General features: G+C 64.5%; 2 protein-coding genes and 1 long non-coding RNA gene across 9 annotated transcripts in view; 1 reads left to right on the top strand and 2 right to left on the bottom strand.

Moving 5' to 3' along the window:
• LOC106487805 (casein kinase II subunit alpha-like) overlaps positions 1–504 on the bottom strand; it is a 34,777-nt gene extending 34,273 nt beyond the window's left edge. The window contains exon 1 of one of the 3 annotated variants that reach the window (XM_067290072.1): positions 382–504. The gene's annotated coding sequence lies outside the window, so the exon portion shown is untranslated. Of the gene's footprint in view, positions 1–313; positions 333–381 lie in introns of those variants that run through there. The other 2 variants (XM_067290073.1, XM_067290074.1) reach the window with 2 other exon arrangements.
• A 6,753-nt stretch (positions 505–7,257) lies between these two features.
• Positions 7,258–9,129, top strand: LOC136991247 (uncharacterized). Its single transcript, XR_010883263.1, has 4 exons — positions 7,258–7,321; positions 8,192–8,341; positions 8,453–8,497; positions 9,084–9,129. It is a non-coding gene; the product is annotated as an uncharacterized lncRNA (long non-coding RNA).
• A 2,676-nt stretch (positions 9,130–11,805) lies between these two features.
• Positions 11,806–18,731, bottom strand: part of HSF1 (heat shock transcription factor 1) — a 71,958-nt gene continuing 65,032 nt past the window's right edge. For 2 of the 5 annotated variants that reach the window (XM_067290065.1, XM_067290066.1), the window contains 4 exons: positions 16,865–16,970; positions 16,621–16,686; positions 13,500–13,569; positions 12,442–12,918 (listed from right to left, as the gene is read on the bottom strand). In XM_067290065.1, coding sequence (XP_067146166.1) covers positions 12,713–12,918; positions 13,500–13,569; positions 16,621–16,686; positions 16,865–16,970 — 448 coding nt within the window. In that variant the 3' untranslated portion in view covers positions 12,442–12,712. Of the gene's footprint in view, positions 12,919–13,499; positions 13,570–16,620; positions 16,687–16,864; positions 16,971–18,593 lie in introns of all 5 variants that reach the window. The other 3 variants (XM_067290064.1, XM_067290062.1, XM_067290063.1) reach the window with 3 other exon arrangements.

The following is an 18,731-nucleotide window of genomic DNA, read 5'->3' as shown; positions in this document are numbered from 1 at the left end:
CACCCACACTCACACTCCCCCCACTCACACCCCCAACCCACACTCCCCCCTCACTCACTCCCCTCACTCATACTCACTCTCACTCACAGCTCCTCCACTCACACTCACTCCCCCCACTCACACTCACTCCCCCCACTCACACTCATTCACACTCCCCTCGCTCACACTCACTCCCCCCGCTCACACTCACTCACCCCCGCTCACACTCCCCTCTCACCCTCCCTCCCTCACCCCCCACTCACACTCACACTCACACTCCCCCATCCCCCTCCCCCTCTCCCCTCCCCCGCCCGCCGCCCCGCTGCCCCCTCACCGGGCCGAGGCGGGGGCCGGGCCGGGGGTCGGGGCCGGGGCCGGGGCCGGGCCGGCGGCGGGGCCTACCTGGCGGCGCGCCGGGCCCCGCGCTGTGGGGAGGGGCGCTGCCTCTCCCCTCCGCGGGGGTGACAAGATGGCGACGGCTCCTGGCGGCGGCGCCGTCGGACCGGCCGCGCCGCGCCGCGCCGCTCCCCGCCGGGCCGCCAGGGGGCGCTCGCGCCTCGCCGCTTCCGCGACCGCCGCGCCGCGCCGCCACGCACCAGCGAGCGCGGGAGGAGCGCCGCCACCTGCCGGCCGCTCTGGCCGCCGCGGAGCGCCGAGGGCGCGCGCGCATGCGCGGGGCGGGGCCGCGCTCCCGGCGCTCCCAGTGCGGCCTGGTCCGGGACCGGCGCTCCCAGCATCCCCCAGCGCTCCCAGTGCGGCCTGGTCCGGGACCGGCGCTCCCGGCATCCCCCAGCACTCCCAGTACGGCCTGGTCTGGGACCAGTGTCCCCAGTGTCCCCAGCAGGGCTGCCGGCCTCCTGCAGAGCTGCTCCCTGTCCTTGTCCCTGTGCCCATCGCCATCGCTGTCCCCATCCCCGCACCCCTCGTCCTCCCTGTCCCTGCCACTTCCTCACCTCCATCCCTGTGTCCGTCCCCATCCCCATCCCTGTGTCCCTGTCCCCATCCCCGTCCCCATGGCCCCTTCCCCACCCCCCCCTCCCCGTGTCCCCATGCCCATGTCCCTGTCCTTGTGCCCCCATCCCCATCCTCATGTCCCCATGCCCCATGTCCCCACCCCTGGACCCCCGTCCCTGCGTCCCCGTCCCTGCCCCCAGGCGCCCGTGGCACTGCCACCCCAGCCGTGGGGAGGTGGGTGCCCTGCGTGGCCTGAGGCCCGAACCGAGGGGCTGCGGGGCCAGCCAGGGCCAGGGGGCAGGGACGGGCCACTCTGTGCCCGTGCCACGTGCACACGCCACGCGCACGCCACGCACATGCCACACGCTGCAGGGAAGGCCCCCACACCCCTGCGCACCGTGCACACACCATGCACACGCCTCACACATGCCTTGCACACGCCTTGCACACGCCTCACACACCATGCACATGCCATGCACACACCTCACACACACCATGCACACGCCTTGCACATGCCTCGCACACCATGCACACGCCATGCACACGCTGCGCACACAGTACACTGTGTGTGGACAGCCCGCACACCCCTGCATGCCACGCACACGCCATGCACACACCGTGCACACACCACGTACACGCCATGCACACGCCATGCCCACACCATGCACACACTGTGCACATGCTGCACCCACCGTGCACATGCTGCACCCACACCACACGCATGCCGTGCACACGCCATGCACATGCTGTGCACACGCTATGCACATGCTGCACCCACATGCTGTGCACACGCCATGCACATGCCATGCACATGCTGTGCCCACACCGCACACACGCCGTGCCCACACCACGCACACGCCGTGCACACGCCTCGCACGTGCTGGCAGGGCCACGGGGGCTGCGGGGTCAAGCGCTGGCGCAGGGCTGCCGGAGCCGCTGTGGGGCCAAGTCCGGCGGGGCCGAGCGCTGGGGGCCAGACTGCGCTGCCCCACCGGGAAGCTGCCCGGGCTGAGCCCCGCACCCAGCACCGGCACCGGCACTGCCCCCGCGCAGGGACCCCCTGCACGGGGACCCCCCCCCCCCGCAATGGGGCCCTCCCTGGGCACTGGGATTCCCCCCCCCAGGGCATCCCCCCCCTCTGTCTCCCCCCCCCCCCCAGCACTGGTGCTCCCCCCCCATAGTGTCCCCCTACTTGGACGCCCCCCCCGGGCACTCACCCCCCCCCCCCCCGCAGCAAGGTGCCCCCTCCCCCAGCACTGTCCCCCCCCCAGCACTGGGACCCCCTGTTGGGCACAGGGACCCCCCCCCCCCCCGAGGCTCCCCCTGCCCTGTGCTCCGTCTTGTGGGGTGCCGGAGGGGGGATGCTGGGGGTCACCACACTGGGGGGGGGGGCAGGACCCCAAACTCCAGGGCAGAGCCGGTCTGCAGGGACCCAGCCCCCCCCGGGCAGAGCGCGCCCCACGGAGGGGCCCCACCGGCACCGCGAGGGGGCTGGGGCCGGCTGCCCCGCTCAGCACCACAGCTGCCCCACGGGGTCTGGGTTGGGGTCTGGCTGCCCCAGAGGGATCTGGGGCAGGGTCCGGCCACCCCATGGGGTCGGGGTCTGGGTCTGGGTCTGGCCACCCTGTGGGGTCTGGGTTGGGGTCCAGCCGCCCCACGGGGTCTGGGTCGAGGTTGGGGTTGGGGTCTGGCCACCCCATGGGGTTGGGGTTGGGGTCTGGGTGTGGGTCCGGCCGCCCCACGGGGTCTGGGTCAGGGTTGGGGTTGGGGTCCAGCTGCCCCATGGGGTCAAGGTCAGGGTCTGGGTGTGGGTCTGGGTCCAGCCGCCCCATGGGATCGGGGTCTGGGTCTGGGTCAGGGTCTGTCTGCCCTGTGGGGTCTGGGTCTGGATTTGGATTGGGGTCCGGCCACCCCGTGAGGTCAAGGTTGGGGTCTGGGTCCGGGTCAGGGTCCAGCCGCCCCACAGGGTCTGGGTCTGGGTGTGGGTCTGGGTGTGGGTCCGGCTGCCCCATGGGGTCTGGGTGTGGGTCTGGGTCGGGGTTGGGGTCTGGCTGTCCCATGGGGTCTGGGTGGGGGTCTGGCCACACCATGCAGTTGGGGTCTGGGTCTGGGTCTGGGTCTGGGTCTGGGTCCGGCTGCCCCATGGGATCAGGGTCAGGGTTGGGGTCGGGGTCCGGCCACCCCACGGGGTCGGGGCCTGGGTCTGGGTTGGGGTCCGGCCGCCCCATGGGATCAGGGTTGGAGTCGGGGTCTGGGTCTGGGTCTGGGTCCGGACACCCCATGGGATCAGGGTCTGGGTCTGGGTTGGGGTCCGGCCACCCCATGGGGTCGGGGTCTGGGTCTGGGTCCGGACACCCCATGGGGTCAGGGTCAGGGTCTGGGTTGGGGTCCGGCCACCCCATGGGGTCGGGGTCTGGGTCTGGGTCCGGACACCCCATGGGGTCAGGGTCAGGGTCTGGGTTGGGGTCTGGCCACCCCATGGGGTCGGGGTTGGGGTCGGGGTCTGGGTGTGGGTCCGGCTGCCCCATGGGGTCTGGGTGTGGGTGTGGGTCTGGGTGTGGGTCCGGCCACTCCATGGGGTCGGGGTCTGGGTCTGGGTTGGGGTCCAGCCGCCCCATGGGGTCAGGGTTGGGGTCTGGGTCTGGGTCGGGGTCCAGCCGCCCCACAGGATTTGGGTGTGGGTCTGGGTGTGGGTCCGGCCACCCCATGGGGTCGGGATCTAGGTCTGGGTATGGGTCTGGCCACCCCGTGGGGTCGGGGTGTGGGTCTGGGTCGGGGTCCAGCCGCCCCATTGGGTCAGGATCTGGGTCTGGGTGTGGGTCCAGCTGCCCCACGGGGCGTGGGTGTGGGTGTGGGTCTGGACGTGGGTCCGGCCGCCCCGTCGCCCCCGGCCCGGCGGGCGCCGCGGTGGGGCGCGGCTGCGGCTTTGATCCCCGAGGCGCCGCGGGCGAACAAAGGCGCATTGACGGGGCGCCGCCGCCGCCGCCGTGGAGGCCCCTTCTTCCCATGGGAATGTCCGGGCCCGGGGGCCGCAACACCCCCAGGACCCCCCCGTCCCGCAGCCCCCGCACCGGGGCGGGCTGCACCCCGCGGCACGGAGCCGGAGGCCACGCGGCCGGACGGTCCGGCACCACGCGGAGCCGCCCGGGATAAAGGCGCTTTGTGCGGCGGCGGCAGCCCGGGCGCTTCCGTACCAGGGCGCCCCGATCCGGGCCGCCCCGCAGCTGGCCGGGCTCCGCTCCCACGGGCGCCGCGTGCCCCACGCGCGTCCCTGCAACCGGAGCCGGGCGCTGACCCCCCCCCCTTCCCAATCCCCCCCCTATCCCGCGGACCCTTTAATCCCGGCGCGCCGCGAACAAAGGTGCATTGAGCTGCGCCGGCCATAAAGGGCCCCTTGTTCGGGCCGGTGCAAGGGGGGGGCTCAGCACCAGCCCCCACCCCTCGGAGCTGGGCACGGAGGGGCCCGGCCCGGGGCCGGGAATGGGGCAGCCCCGGGGAGAAGGGGCTGGGGCTGCGGTGCGGGCTGCGGCGGTGCCGTGCCGGCACCCGCGTCCCGGGGTGCCCCGTGCTGGGGCTGGACGTGTCCTGCACCCTGGCACGCGGCACGGCCCTGGCGGTCCCCACACGGACGCTGGTGCGCTGTGCGTGGATGCTGGGGGGTCCCTGCATGGATGTTGGGGCTCCATGCGTGGACGCTAGTGGTCCCTGCCTGGATGCTAGGGGTCCGTGCGTGGATGCTGGTGGTCCTTGCATGGGTGTTGGGGGTCCCTGCATGGATGCTGGTGGCACCTGCATGGACACTGGTGGTCCCTGCATGGATGCTGGGGGTCAGTGCATGGATACTAGCGGTCCTTGCATGGGTGCTGGTGGTGCCTGCATGGACATTAGTGGTCCCTGGATGGACACTGGTGGTCCATGCATGGATGCTAGTGGTCTGTGCATGGACACTGGGGGTCAGTGCATGGACACTAGCGGTCCTTGCATGGGTGCTGGTGGTGCCTGCATGGACATTAGTGGTCCCTGCATGGGTGCTGGTGGCCCCTGCATAGACACTGGTGGCCCCTGCATGGATGCTAGTGGCACCTGCATGGACACTGGTGGTCCCTGGATGGACGCTGATGGTCCATGCATGGATGCTAGTGGTCTGTGCATGGACACTGGTGGTCCCTGGATGGACACTGATGGTCCATGCATGGATGCTAGTGGTTCGTGCATGGACGCTGGGGGTCACTGCATGGACACTAGCGGTCCTTGCATGGGTGCTGGTGGTGCCTGCATGAACACTAGTGGTCCCTGCATGGGCACTAGTGGTCTGTGCATGTCCACTGGTGGTCTCTGCATGGACACTAGTGGTCCCTTCATGGGTGCTAGTGGTCCATGCATGTCCACTGGTGGTCCCTGCATGGGCACTGGTGGTGCCTGCATGGACACTGGTGGCGCCTGCATGGATGTTGGCGGTCAGTGCATGGACAGCAGTGGTCCCTGCATGGGTGCTGGTGGTGCCTGCATGGACCCTGGTGGTGCCTGCATGGATGCTGACGGTGCACGCACGGACGCAAGCAGTCGGCGCTGCGGACGCCGGGCCCGGCAGCCCCCGCAGCGATGCCGGCAGCCGGGCCTGAGGATGCCGGGCCCGACGGTGCCTGCAGCGGTGCCGGCGGTGCAGCCGGTGCAGAGCCGCAGTGCCGCGGTGCCGGCGCGGATTGGCTGGCCCGGAGCCACTTGGCTCCTCCCCAGGGCCATGCAGTTATAACGGCCCCGGGCGCTGCCGGCGCAGGTGGCTCTGGCACCGCGCGCGTCCCCCGGCCCCCGCGGAGACACCCCCGGCGACGCCGCGATGCTGCGCAGGTGAGTGCGCCCCGGGGCCTCCGGAGCGCGCCGGGCCCGGGAAGGGAAATCTGCTGGGTCACAGCAGCACCGGCCCCGCTGCAGGTGCCCTGGCGTCCAGTGGGATCCTGCCAGCACCCGGTGTGACCCCCCCCGGTGCATGACCGGACCCCCCCGGTGCATGGTCAGACCCCCCCGGTGCACAGCGGGACCCCCCCCTGCATGGTCAGACCCCCCTGTTGCAAGGCCAGACCCCCCCGGTGCAGGGCAGCACCCCCCCGGCACCCAGCGGGACCCCTCCAGCACCCAGTGCAACCCCTCCAGTGCATGGTCTGACCCCCCCCAGGGCACAGCAGGACCCCCCCGGTGCAAGGCCAACCCCCCCCCAGTGCACAGCAGGACCCCCCCCACCCCGTGCATGGCCAGACCCCCCCTGGTGTATAGCAGGACCCTCCTGCTGCACAGCGGGACCCCCCCCCCGGTGCAAGGCCAGACCCCCCCGGTGCACAGTGGGACCCCCCCCCGGTGCAAGGCCAGACCCCCCGGTGAAGGGCAGCACCCCCCGGCCCACGGCGGGGACCCCCCCGGCCCACGGCAAGGCCCCCGCGGCACACGGTGGGGCTGCTGGCACGCGGCGCTCCCGCGGGCTCTGCCACCACTGCGGGGGCCCCCGGCACTGCGGGTCCCCCCCCTTAGGGTCCCCCCCACCCCGGCACCCTCCGTGCACCCTGCAGCTCCCCCCCCCCAGGGCAGCTCCGGCACCAGGACGAGGCCAGGATGCGCCCAAGCCGCGGGGGCCACCGAGGACGGGGAGGGCTGCGGCGTGGGGACGGGGACCCCGAGCTGCAGGGGGGGGGACGGGGACGGGGGACGGGGGACGCCGGGTCCCCAAACGCCACGTGTGCTCCACAGGGCCCTGGCGCTGGCCGCGGCCGTCCTGCTCCTGGCCCTCGCGGCCGCCGACGGTAAGGGGGCTGGGGGAGGCGCGGGGGGGGGCTCCACCTTGGGGCCCCGGCGGGGGCTCGGCACGGGGGGGGCCCTGTCCTGGGGACCCCCCGCCGCCCCCGGCCCCCGCCGCCGGCGCCAGCCCCTCCGTGTCCCCGCAGAGCCCACGAGCACCCTGGACGCCACCTTTTCTGCGGAGGGACAGACGCAAGGTAGGGGACGGAGCCCCCCCCGTGCCTCGGTTTCCCCCCTGTGCCTCGGTTTCCCCTCCGTGCCTCGGTTTCCCCCCTGTGCCTCGGTTTCCCCGCCGTGCCTCGGTTTCCCCGCCGTGCCTCGGTTTCCCCGCCGGGCTGGCCGGGCTCACCTCCCGCTGCCGTCTCTTGCAGAGCCCATCAGCCCTGCCAAGCTGGAGGCCTCCGGAGAGAGTGAGCAGCAGCGCGGGCGCGCGGCGGCGGCGGCGCGGGAGCCGTCGATGAGCGGCGAGCGGCCGCGGTCGCGGGTGGCCGGACCCCACAGGGCAGCGGTGGCGGTGGGGTCGCTGCCCCGGCTCCCCCCGACGCTGCTCTCCTCCATCCCGCAGGTGATCTCACCACTGCGGCGCAGCGCCCTGGCAAAGGTAGGGGCTGACGGTGGGGGGCGCGGTGGGGGGCCGGGGGCCCAAGCTGGGGCTGCACGGGGTGCGTGGGCCCGGCCCAATGTGCACCGACCCCGGCCACATGCACACGGACCTGGCCTGGCATGCACCGACCCCGGCCACGTGCACCCGGACCCTGGCCACATGCACACAGACCCCGGCCACGTGCACACAGACCCTGGCCACATGCACATGGACCCCGGCCACGTGCACACGGACCTGGCCCGGTGTGCACTGACCCCGGCCACATGCACACAGACCTGGCCTGGCATGCCCAGACCCCGGCCACGTGCACACGGACCCCGGCCACATGCACACAGACCTGGCCCGGTGTGCACTGACCCCGGCCACATGCACACAGACCTGGCCTGGCATGCACAGACCCCGGCCACGTGCACACGGACCCCGGCCACGTGCACACAGACCTGGCCTGGTGTGCACGGACCCTGGCCATATGCACACAGACCTGGCCCGGTGTGCACTGACCCTGGCCACATGCACACAGACCCCAGCCACGTGCACACAGACCCCGGCCACGTGCACATGGACCTGGCCCGGTGTGCACCAACCCCGGCCACATGCACACAGACCCTGCCTGGTGTGCACCAACCCCGGCCACATGCATCTGGATCCTGGCCACGTACACACGGACCCCAGCCACGTGCACAACCCCGTGCACTGCACCCAGGCACCGACACGTGCACACATGCCCCTGCCCAGTGCGCACATCCCCGCGCGCACAGCCCCACGCAGAGCCCCGCACGCACAACCCCACTTGCACGACGCTGCGTGGCACAACCCCGCGTGCCGGCCGTGCGGGCGCGTCCCGGCGGCGCTCCGCTCTCCCCGCAGCTCTCACCGCCGTGAGCTTCGAGGGCGCCGAGCGATCCGAGCTGGCGGCCGACGCGAGCCGGGAGGCGCCGAGCAGCGACTCCTCCAGCCTGGACGCCCTGCACAGCGGCTCGTTCAGTGCGGACGCCCTCGCCGGCGCAGCCCAGGGCGGTAGGTGCCGTGGCAGCGGCGGCGGCGGCGGTGGGGTCGGAGCGGCTCGGGGGCGCCACGGCCCCCCGTCCCGGGCTGACCCCCACGTGCCGCTTCCCGCCGCTCCCGCAGGCCCCGTCGTGGATGGTCCGGCCCGGTCCGAGGAGTCGGAGGAGGGTGAGGACGGGGCCGCGTCTGCCCCGGCACCCGGGGGGGGCCGGGCACCCCCGGGACCCCGGGACCCCGCTGCAGCAGCGTGGGGCATCTGGGCTCGGCCGGGCTCTGCCGGGGGCCCCCGGGATGGCGACGCTGTGCCAGCCGCGTGCCCCCCCCCCGGGGCCGGGGGGCCGCGAGCTGGGGGGGGGCCCATTGGTGGGGTGGCACCGGGAGCTGGGGGGATCCCCACTGGCTTGGGGGGCTCCATTAGTTGGGGGGGGGCCCATTGGCTGGGGGGGTGCTGGGAGCTGGGGGGGATCCCCGTTGGCTTGGGGGGGCCAATTGGCTTCGGGGGGCTCCATTAATTGGGGGGGCTCCATTAGTTGCAGAAGGGCATTGGCGGGGGGGGGGCCCATTAGCTGGGGGAGCCCCATTACCTGGGGGGGGTCCTATTACCTGGGGGGGGTCCCATTAACTGGGGGTGCCCTGGTAGCTGGGGGGGTCCCATTGGCCGAGGATGCCCAATTAGCCCCATTAGCCGGGGGGGGGGGCACCGCGGGTGGGCCGTGTCCGTGCCCCCTCCCACGGCGCCTCCGCTCGCCCCCAGGTGCCGACCGCGACCTGGACTCGGAGGAGGCCCTGGCATCCCAAGGTGACCATGGGGGGGGGGGGGGCAGCTGGGACCCGGATCCCGGCCGGAGCCCCCCGCTGACGCCGCCGTTCCCGCAGGGATATGAGACGGCCGAGGCCACCCGGAGACGCCCCCCGGACCGCGCCGCTTCCCGCCGGTTCCCCGCCAGCCCCGGCCCCCCGCGGAGCCCCGGCGCCCCCCCGGCGCCCCCCAGCGCCAGGGCCGGAGCGGGCCGGACCCCTCCGCGCCGCCGGGGCTCCGCCGGGGGGGCTGCCGGGGCCCCCTGTATCGCCTCCCCCAATAAAGCTCCCTGCAGCAGCCGCCTGGTGTCGTGGCCGGAGCCGGGACGGCCCCGGCGGCAGCGCGCCCGAGCCCATCCCCGTGGCCTCCCGGCGCTCGGCTGCGCCTGCCCTGCCGCCGGCTCGGGAGGCCGAAAGCGAGGGAGGGGGGTTCAAAGAGCGACCGGGAGGAAATTTGGGGGGGGGAAAGGAAAAACGCGTCGGGGGCTGCTGAGCTGCTGCGGTGCCGCACGGACCGAGGCACCTGGGGAACCGTCGCCGCCTGCTTCCCGCTTCCTCGCTCCTCTCCCTCGGCAGCTGCCGCGTGCCGGAGCCGCGTGCCGGGTCCCAGCAGGGTCTTGGGGGCGACGGCTCTGCCCTCGCGCCCCCGCGCTTCCCCGCTCCCGGGTTATTTCCCGGCCCACGCCAGCTCCTGCCCTCGGGCCGCCCCCACAAGGTTTTTTTCCCCCCATTTTTTGGGATGCGAGTTCCACAAAAGCTTTGGCAGCTCTGCGTTTCCGAGGTTCCGGCTCCCACCTGGACCCGGCTCCGGAGCCCCTGGGTGGCTCCTTCCCGCCCCGCGCTCCTTTCAGACTTGGGCAGCCCCTAGGCCAGGGGGGATTTTCTCCCAGGGGGATTTTCAGCTCCGGGAAACCAGAGCCGCTCGCGACGGGGGGGATCCCGGCGCCCCGCGGGGGACGGGATGAGCGCGGCACCGGCCCTGGGAAGCTCCCACGGTGCCGCTGCCTTCACCAGGCTCCGGGAAGCACCGAGACCCGCCACGGTCCCGAGTGCTTCCCAGGCCCCGCGGGAGGCTGCTCCGGGGAAATCCCCGCGGGAAGCTCACGGAGCGGCCTGGCAGCGCCGTCGCTGCCGCCCAGCCGTGATCCTGTATTTCAAACGCCCGAGTGCAGCGGCTTTATGGGACTTTCCCTCTATCAAAGGCCCGAGCGCAGCGAGTTGATGGGATGCTCCCAGTGCGCCGGGGCGCAGCCACGACGGATCGCAGCGGGGCGGCTTCCCGCCGGGGCGAGCGGCTGCTGCCGTCTCGGGGCGCAGCCAGGCTGGACGCGGGGGCGTCCCATGGCACGGCACGGCCACGCGCCGCGTTCCCCCGCGCCTTTCCGGAGCCTCTTCCCCGAGGCACAGCCCGGCGGGCAGCAGAGCGAGTGGAGCAGCATTCCCGCGGTGCCGGCGCTCCCGCGGTGCCGGCGTCCCCGGGACGAGCTGTCCCTGCCGCCCCTGCAGCCCCTTCTCGCGGCCCCTGCGGGAACCGAGCTTTCCACCCGTCTCAAATTCGCCTGAACCGGGACAATCCCGCGTGCCGCCGCCACCGCCGGAGGAGCACAGGGACGGGGCGCCCATGCAAACCGTCTCCTCGGGAAGCCCAGCTGGAGCCGAGGGCTCCCAGGGCCTCCGGCGGGTGGGATCCTTCCCGGGGGAGCGTGGCAAATAACCCGAGTTCGTGGACGCGCACACGCACCTTTCCTCACCTCAGCCCCACCATCCTCCTCTTCCCGGAGTAATTCCAGCTGCTGGCGCCGCTCTTGCTTCCGGCAGATAAACCCAGCTCTGGAAGAAGAGACTTTCCACGTAGGTGACAAGTGCGGACCTGTGGGGTGGGAAACCTTGGGAAAAAGAGCCAACAGACCAAGAGCAAAGCAGAAACCGGGGGGAGTCAGAAACGGAAGGATTTCAAGCAGCGACGGAGAGGAGGGAGAAAGGGCGAATGTCCGGCAGCAGTTACGGGGACCGAGCCCCAGGGATGCGGGCGGCCTCGGGAAAGGAAGGGGCTGGGGGCGCCCGGCGAGGAGATGGGGCAGGGAGCTCAGCTCCGCTCCGGCGGCAGGAGCTCGGCCCCCGGCAGGTCCCGACGGCGGATTCGGGGGGTGCGAGCGGCACCGGTGTCCCGTCTCTTCGCGGAGGGACGCAGCCAGCGACGGCTCCGAGCTGCCGGGGCAGAGGGCAGCTGCGGGGAGACCCGGCGCCGGCACCAGCTCGGGGCAGGAGCGCCGGCTCCACCACGCAGAGCCCATCCAGCGTCAAATCCAGGCCGGCACGGGCCCGCGGCAGCCTCCTCCCTGCGAGCTCGGCAGCAGAAACACCCCGCGAAACAGCCCGAGCACAGCCCGGGGCTTGGGCAAGGACGCAGCACCACGGACCGGATCCCTCCCTGGCCGTGAGTCCCGGCTGCCGAGACGCTCCAGGGAGCCCGGCGGCCAGGCTCCGCTGCAGGCACGCGGCACTGGCTCCGCACAGCGCGGGACAGCGGGTCCGAGGGCGGGAAGGGCGATTCCTGGGCCTTTAGCCCATCCGCTTCCCGAAGAGATGACAAAAAGAAAGCTTTCAACCAGAGAAAAGCCACCAGGGGACAGACCATTTGTTTTATATATATTTGTATGTATATATATAGAGAGATATTTATATATATATAGATAGAAGTGGGTTCTTCTTCTCTCATGTAAAAATTCAAAATACAGTTTTTACTATTAACAATCTGAAGTGTAAATGTACAAATTTTTACTGCTAAGCAAAAGAAAAACAAAACCAAAGAAACAAATAAAAAGAAACACACAGAGCAAGAGAAAATAAAAAGAGAAGATAAAGCTGGGCTTGGGGAGCCCTGGGTGCCCGGGGCACACGCACACACGGAGACCCTCCGGGATCAGACCGCAAGGCAGAGACCACAAAGGGATCCAACCCACCGGCGCCAGATTGGCAAACTTTTATTTCTCTTTAAAAACCATCGCATCCACCTCTCCGGGGCAAGGAGGGAAGGGGACAGGGGCGGAGGAGGAATTCCCTTCCTCGGAAAAGCAGCCCCTTCTACGCACGCAGCGGGCGCCCCGCTTCCCGGGAGCGAGGAGGCGCCCCGCCGCCCGCCGCCCTGCCCCAGCCCGCGGCGACGGCAGCGGCTCGCGCGGGGCCCGGCTGCCGCCCTCGGCAGGGGTGCGCGGAACGAAACACAAGCGTCACGTAGTGGCTAGCTGTTCGGTGACCACCCAGGTTCTCCCGCCTGCTCACTGAAGCCACGGTGCGTGTCCAACCTCTACGGCAGGGCAGGTGACAACCGCACGACGGGGGTCTCTTGCACCGCTCGGCCCCCAACGACTGCCGAACTGGAGGAGCGCTGGGTGGCTAGAATCTAAAGCAGATTTCAAAACACCTCATTAAGCACACACACAAATGAAATCCTCACAGTGCCGGGGGAAGCAAACATGAACCAGAGGGTGTTTAGAGCTTTCAATGTCTGTGCAAAGCAAGGAGGCTGACGGCTGGATTTCCCTTTAGTGCGTATTCGCTCTCTCTTTCGCCCTGCTTTCAGCCTTAGGATACCGCAGGGTCCTTGGGCTTGGACTGCTCAGTCCCTGACAAGAGAGAGATGGTGGGATCTTCTGAGTACTCGTCTCCATCCGTGAAATATGGCCCTTCCCCCAGCTCAAAGAATATTGGCAGGTCTCCGCTCCCCATGTCGACAGCGCTCGAGTCCACCAGGAAGAGGGGCTGGGCGGTGTAGTGCACCAGCTGCTTCCCTGCAAAGAGAGAGTTTGCACGAGGGTAGCGCCTTTCGGAAAGAGGGGCAAGGGGCTGGCCAGGAGGGCTTGCTGCTAGCTGAAAGCTGAGCCCAAGAGCGACGGCTACAAGGTTTCACTCTTGCAAAGCAACTGCCCACACCAACTGCTTCCTCCCCACTCGCAAGGAGCAGCGCAGAGTCCTCACCGCTTAACCGATGAGATACCGGGACTCGGGAAAGGCCCTCTGGCAAACCAGCCGAGAACAAGCATTAGGCTGTAGCAAGGCCTCGCTTCCAGCCCATTCTCTGGAACGTGCTCTCTCTAGACTGGAGAGGCACCAGTGAGTGACCGATGGCCTTAATGTGCCTACACGGACACAGCGAAGCACAGGGAACATGCCCTGACCGGGCTGTGAGACGTATCGGAGCCCATGGGTAGGTGTTGGGGATGCCACCAAGAATAAAGAGCAGCACTGTGACAACATGTGCAATTCCACGTATTTCCCAAAATATGTATTTTGGGAGCAGCCCAAATGATTTTGCCACAGCCCCGATTCTTGTGCTATTGGGTCACTAAATACCGAGACAGCCGCCTTGTACCTGTGTCCGCTGTGCTGGCCTCTGTCTCAGTAGGTTTCTGCTGTTCCTGGGATGAAAGGAGATCCTGAATCTGCAGGGAGAAAAGTTGGGTTGGTAAGTGCATTGCAGGGGTCCAAGGTGTGTGGGACCATGCAAATGGAGAGAATGGTTCTCTCTGAGCCCACCTCGGGACTGAGCCAACGCAAATCGCACAAAGAAAGCAGTGGTTCACAATCCTGAAGCCTCACTGCTCAGAGAGAGACATCCTCAGAGGTTTAAAAACATCCACGACTCAAGGTTGTCAGTGACCTACGACAGATCCAGACGCAGTCTGCTCAGCGTGCTCCAGCGGCCAGGTCGCAAACGTGACTGCTACGAGCAGTTTTACAACCCACAACTCTAGGGGCCATATGTGGTTTCACAGATCATCTCTGCTATACGCAAAGGTTCTTATCTTGCAATGTTGCCTTTGATCACAGCACGAAGCCATCCTGCATCTTGGGATCTAGGGGATCCCAGGGGAGCCTTCAGGAGACATCTGTAAAGAGCCCTGTTTTATTGAAAGACTTATTGCTAGTAGAAGCATAGGAGAGAGCTGCTGCACACGCTGGCAAGTTGTCAGAGCGACTTAGGGTGGCCAACTAAGGACACGACCTTGTTTCGCACCTCTGCCCAACAGGCAAGACCGCGCTGGAAAGGGCAAGGAGTGAGTGCTAAAATAAAGGGGGGTAAAAAGCTGGAAGTGGGAGAAACCGCTCTGCCCCGCGAGCAGCTCCGCTAACTGCCAAGGCCACGAGGGAAACGCTGCCACCCGGGAAGCGCTGCGCTGAGTCCGCTAGCGCCGGGCCTGGGCAGGCGGCTGAGCTGAGATCAGGACTCTTCTTCACCCGGGCCGCTGTGGGGACAACGCTTTCACGGAGGCTCCCTCGTGGGACCACTTTCCTCTCCGGACTTACAATCACCTAATAACCTTGTGGCTGCTACAGCAACTGATTTCACGGAAAAGTTACCTGAGCCAGTATTTAAATGTATATTTAGCATTGATTTTACTGCTTAGCAACTGGTACTAAGCAGACCGCTTGTGGACACCCAGGTCTTCACAGACCATCTGTCCACAGCTTAGGAACCCTGCAGCTTAACCAGCAGCGCCCAGCTTGGGGATGTGAATAGCGCAAAGGCTGGGCGAAGACACAGCCCGATAAAACACCCCTCTCAACGTGATGCAGAAGAAGAGGCAAATGCGTATAGAAGTGACCTTGCTCCAAACCCTACGTGAGCCCAAGAGGTAAGCTGTGAATCACAGCGGACTCCAGTTAGGACTCCTTCAGTAAATCATACTTCCAGATTTTCTACGGTGTAACTATCAGCTCAAAGCTGGGAGAATCCCCAAATGAAGTAATTCATTTCTGAACTATTGAATCTTCACTGCTCGTGTTCTTCTCCCAAATCCCACTAATCCCTTGTCCTGTTCTCCCTGCGGAGCCAGGGCCAACCCCGGTCTCTGGCTCTACCTAGCAGCTGCTGTAGTAGAGTCTTGAGTCTGTAGGAAACTTGGTTAAACAACTTACAGGGTAGATATTTGTCTGCATATGTGTAAAACAGTACTCTGCACCTTTGCACTCCCTCCCCCACTTTTTTCCTACAAATATCCAAAGAACTTGGTTCTTGGCTAGGCATCAGGTGTCTACATTGCACCACTGGGCAGCAGGAAGAAGTAAAAAAGTAAGGAAAATGTCCAGCAAGTGACAAGCACTAGAGACACTGCAGAATTATTAACCGCAAGTCCTCTTTTGTGTTTTACCAAACATCCCAGAAACACTCCGGGGCAGGGGAAGGTCTATCCTGAAGAGCTCACGGGGGAAAAGTTACAAGGACTCCAAAGGTATATTTTAGAAAGGGAGATTAGAGAGGTGCTATCCCTGCTTTCTCTGCTCCGTGATATCAACATTAACACCTTCTTCCCAGCCACCCCAGGAGCATGCTTTGAATCACCTGTGGGCCCACAAGGTCCTCAACAAAGAGACTAAAGTTGGGCTTTCCTGTTTCACAGAAGCTTTCAAGATGTTTCCTGTTCTGCACCGGGGAAAAAACAAGATCCCTTTGTGTTCTTTTCAGATTAAAAAAAGAAAAAAGGAAAAGAGAGAGGGAGAGAAGGGGTTAGAGACTAGCTGAGAGACTCATGCTCAGTGTATCAAATGGAAAAGGAGTCCCCTGTTCTGTCTGATTTGGACCTGATTCATTCCCCTGCGCTCATAGCAATTAGCCTAACATCCAAGCTTTTGTTTATCTTGGTCTCCCTCTCAGTTTTTCCTCAAGGAGTTGCTGCATTTTGTGCAAATATCAATGTGTTGCCCCACAGCTGGAGCACGCACCCAGCTGGCAGAACACCGAGGCTCAAGTTACTGGTCTGCATCAGGGCAGGAAAACGGACTTGGCTCTGCCTCAGCCCAGGAGCACTGCAGGCATCAGGCTACTGGCTACTCTGAAGGTCTGGGACTCTCCGTTTTTGACCGTAAATTCGACCCTACTGCTCCAATGCTTTCTCAATGCAGCCGTGAAATGCTGTATTTGACTAATGATCATTATCTGATGAAAAAAACATTTTATCAGGCAACACTGGCTCTTGCAGAGAGAGCCTGTATTAGTTCCTTAAACGGTATTCAGTGCTGATGATATGCAAGTAAATAAAATAAATAATACAGCACATGACGGAGTTCGCCTTGAGAAAACCTCTTGACGATTTAAGAAAGTCAAAAGCAGAGTTTATGGAAACCACATGCAGCTCTATAGGCTTCAGTGCAATTCCACGCTCAGGGGGCAGAGCTCACATGAGAGATGGAAGTCTCAGCACCTAATTAACTGAGTAGGAATGATGAAGTAGCCCTGTTCTCCGTATGAGCTGCTCAGAGAAAGCCGCGGTGCTAATTGAATTATTTCCCCCCGGTGGCTCCCCAAGCCCTCGCAGGGCTCCGCGTTCCTGCTCTCTCCCCCATTCCCTCCCTTCAGGCTGGGCTGGCCTGGACACTCTTCAGAGCCTGTCAGAGCCTTCCTTTAATCACATGGAGAGGTTGCTGCAGAACAGCAGGACACACTTCATTCTGGCAGCTGTGTGTGCATGGAGGGATTTTTAACAGCTACTCACACTGGCAAGGCTGCTGTCCAGGTCGGGAAGGTTCATGTCTGTAACCGTCATTGAAGGGCTAAACAGCTGCCAAAGGAAAGAATGATTAGTGTAGGGAAGGAAAGCAAACCCAGACGTGCTGTGGAAATTCATGGTTGATGCTACCGTGGTCCATCTGCCATTGCAAGCCACATGCACATGGTACTGCAAGACGCAGCTGGGGCCCAGCTCCTGGAAGGACAGGCAGGAGGGAGGCGATACTCACATCTAATAGTGCGCTTGTGTCTACGCTGAAGCCGTGTGTGGTCAACATCGTCTGAAGGTTGTCCAGGTTGGAATCAATGGTATCCAGATGGTCATTGAGTTCATTCCTGCGTAAAAGAAAGACAAGCACGGACGATCAACGCTGAGAAGTTCCTCCCAGGTTCTAGGCTGCTAAGGGGACTTTGTCAACCCAAGGAACGCAACCCTCCTATAATCTGAGCAGGAAAGCGGAGCTGGGATTCATGGCTCTTTGCGCAGATGCCAGCTCCGGCTGCCAGTGAGCTCAGATGTACTGATACAACACTTAAGTGATTCTCTTTCCCTCTCTCTGTTTAGTCCCTGGGCTTGAACTTACGTTGCTCGGACTCTTCCAATTGAGAGGCCTGAGGGTGAACAACTCAGATGAATGAGACACAGTGAATTTCTTATGAGCCCTAGGACTTTTGCAAACCATTTAGATTTTGTGGCTATGGTGCTAGGTAACCACCAACCACCATGGGCTGGCAGGGATCTCAGTGCAGCTCTGCCTGTGCAGTAAGCAGCTCTGGACCCTTTCTTCAGACCAAACAGAAGGATCACCTCTGCTTGTCACATCCTAGTAGCTGATATATGACAAAGAAAAGGTAACAAACCTCTACTGCAAGAACCTGGTTTGGGGGAAAAATTTCAGAGACCACTGCTGGCCAGAGAAAACCTTCACATCTGGATTGGCAATGGGGAAAACCTCATTCGTTCATCAGGAAATGCAATTTCTAGTTACAATGCAGGGAACTAAAGCTGCTTCCATTTACCTGGGGGAACAACCCTTCCCACTGCATCCTGACCTGCGCACATCCCTGCACGGCTCCTGGCACTACCAGGAACTGCACAGCTCCACAGTGGGACAGGGGGGAAGCACAAAGTTCCCACATAAATCACAGCTCACTTCTTAGCGAACAGCATCAGCTGCAGATAAGGACTAAGAGTGGAATTCATCTCAGCTAAATTAGTAACTGAAAACAGATACCTTGTCAATGCCAGGCTCCCTCTGTAATCACCTGGAAATTGGACACTGCTGAGGTGGACAGGCACCGAAGTGCCAACCCCACAAGCAAGGCCCTAGGACAAACAAGGCCAGCTCAGACGACATGGCTCCTTCCCTTCTACAGCGCTCTCAGATAACGCTGCAGACCAAAGCGGATGCCAGAGAGTAAGCAATCCTGGTAAGGATTATTTTTAACTGACTTAGACCTAGGACTGCTAGACTGAGCTCCAGAGAATGGTCATGTGGACAGCAGAAAGTAGTAAAAGCTGCAGAGGCGACGATGACGTGGGGGAACTGACTCTACGCTCTTTTACTCTCTAGCTCCGTGGTGTTTGTGGCATTTCAGAGTAACAGAAGAAAGTGGATGCCATAAACCTCATGGTGCTACCACGACGTAGCACCATGAGGCTCTCTAAAGAGCATTATTGGGAAGAACAGTCAGTTTTGTAGCGGCTCAGGGCCCGATCCACGGCCCTAGTGAAAAGCCACCAAATTTGGCAAAATTAGCAGTAGCAGGCTCAGCTTATCATACTGTCATTAGTTCTGGCATGGCCCCATGTTTGAGTCACCAAGTTCTCTGACCTAGAAAGACTTTTTTTTTGGCTGCTGAGGGTGCTCACAGTAGGACTAGCGGTGTAGGTCTCACGTAGGGAAAACCCATACTGGTAGCCGAAGAGGAAGTTGTCAGAGGCACAGGTACACGCACCCAAGCATGAGGCAAACACGGAAGCAGCAGTCTTCAGTCTCATGTGAATTAGAAAAACGTGAGGAAGCTACTTCTCCTCTTCGAGGGTCTGTACTTGCTGTAGAGTTTGTCCGTCCGAATAACACTGCCACCAGTATC

Source organism: Apteryx mantelli, chromosome 2 (genome assembly GCF_036417845.1).
Source record: "Apteryx mantelli isolate bAptMan1 chromosome 2, bAptMan1.hap1, whole genome shotgun sequence".
In the NCBI taxonomy this organism is placed as follows: domain Eukaryota; kingdom Metazoa; phylum Chordata; class Aves; order Apterygiformes; family Apterygidae; genus Apteryx; species Apteryx mantelli.
This window is presented reverse-complemented; position numbering and strand designations above follow the sequence as displayed.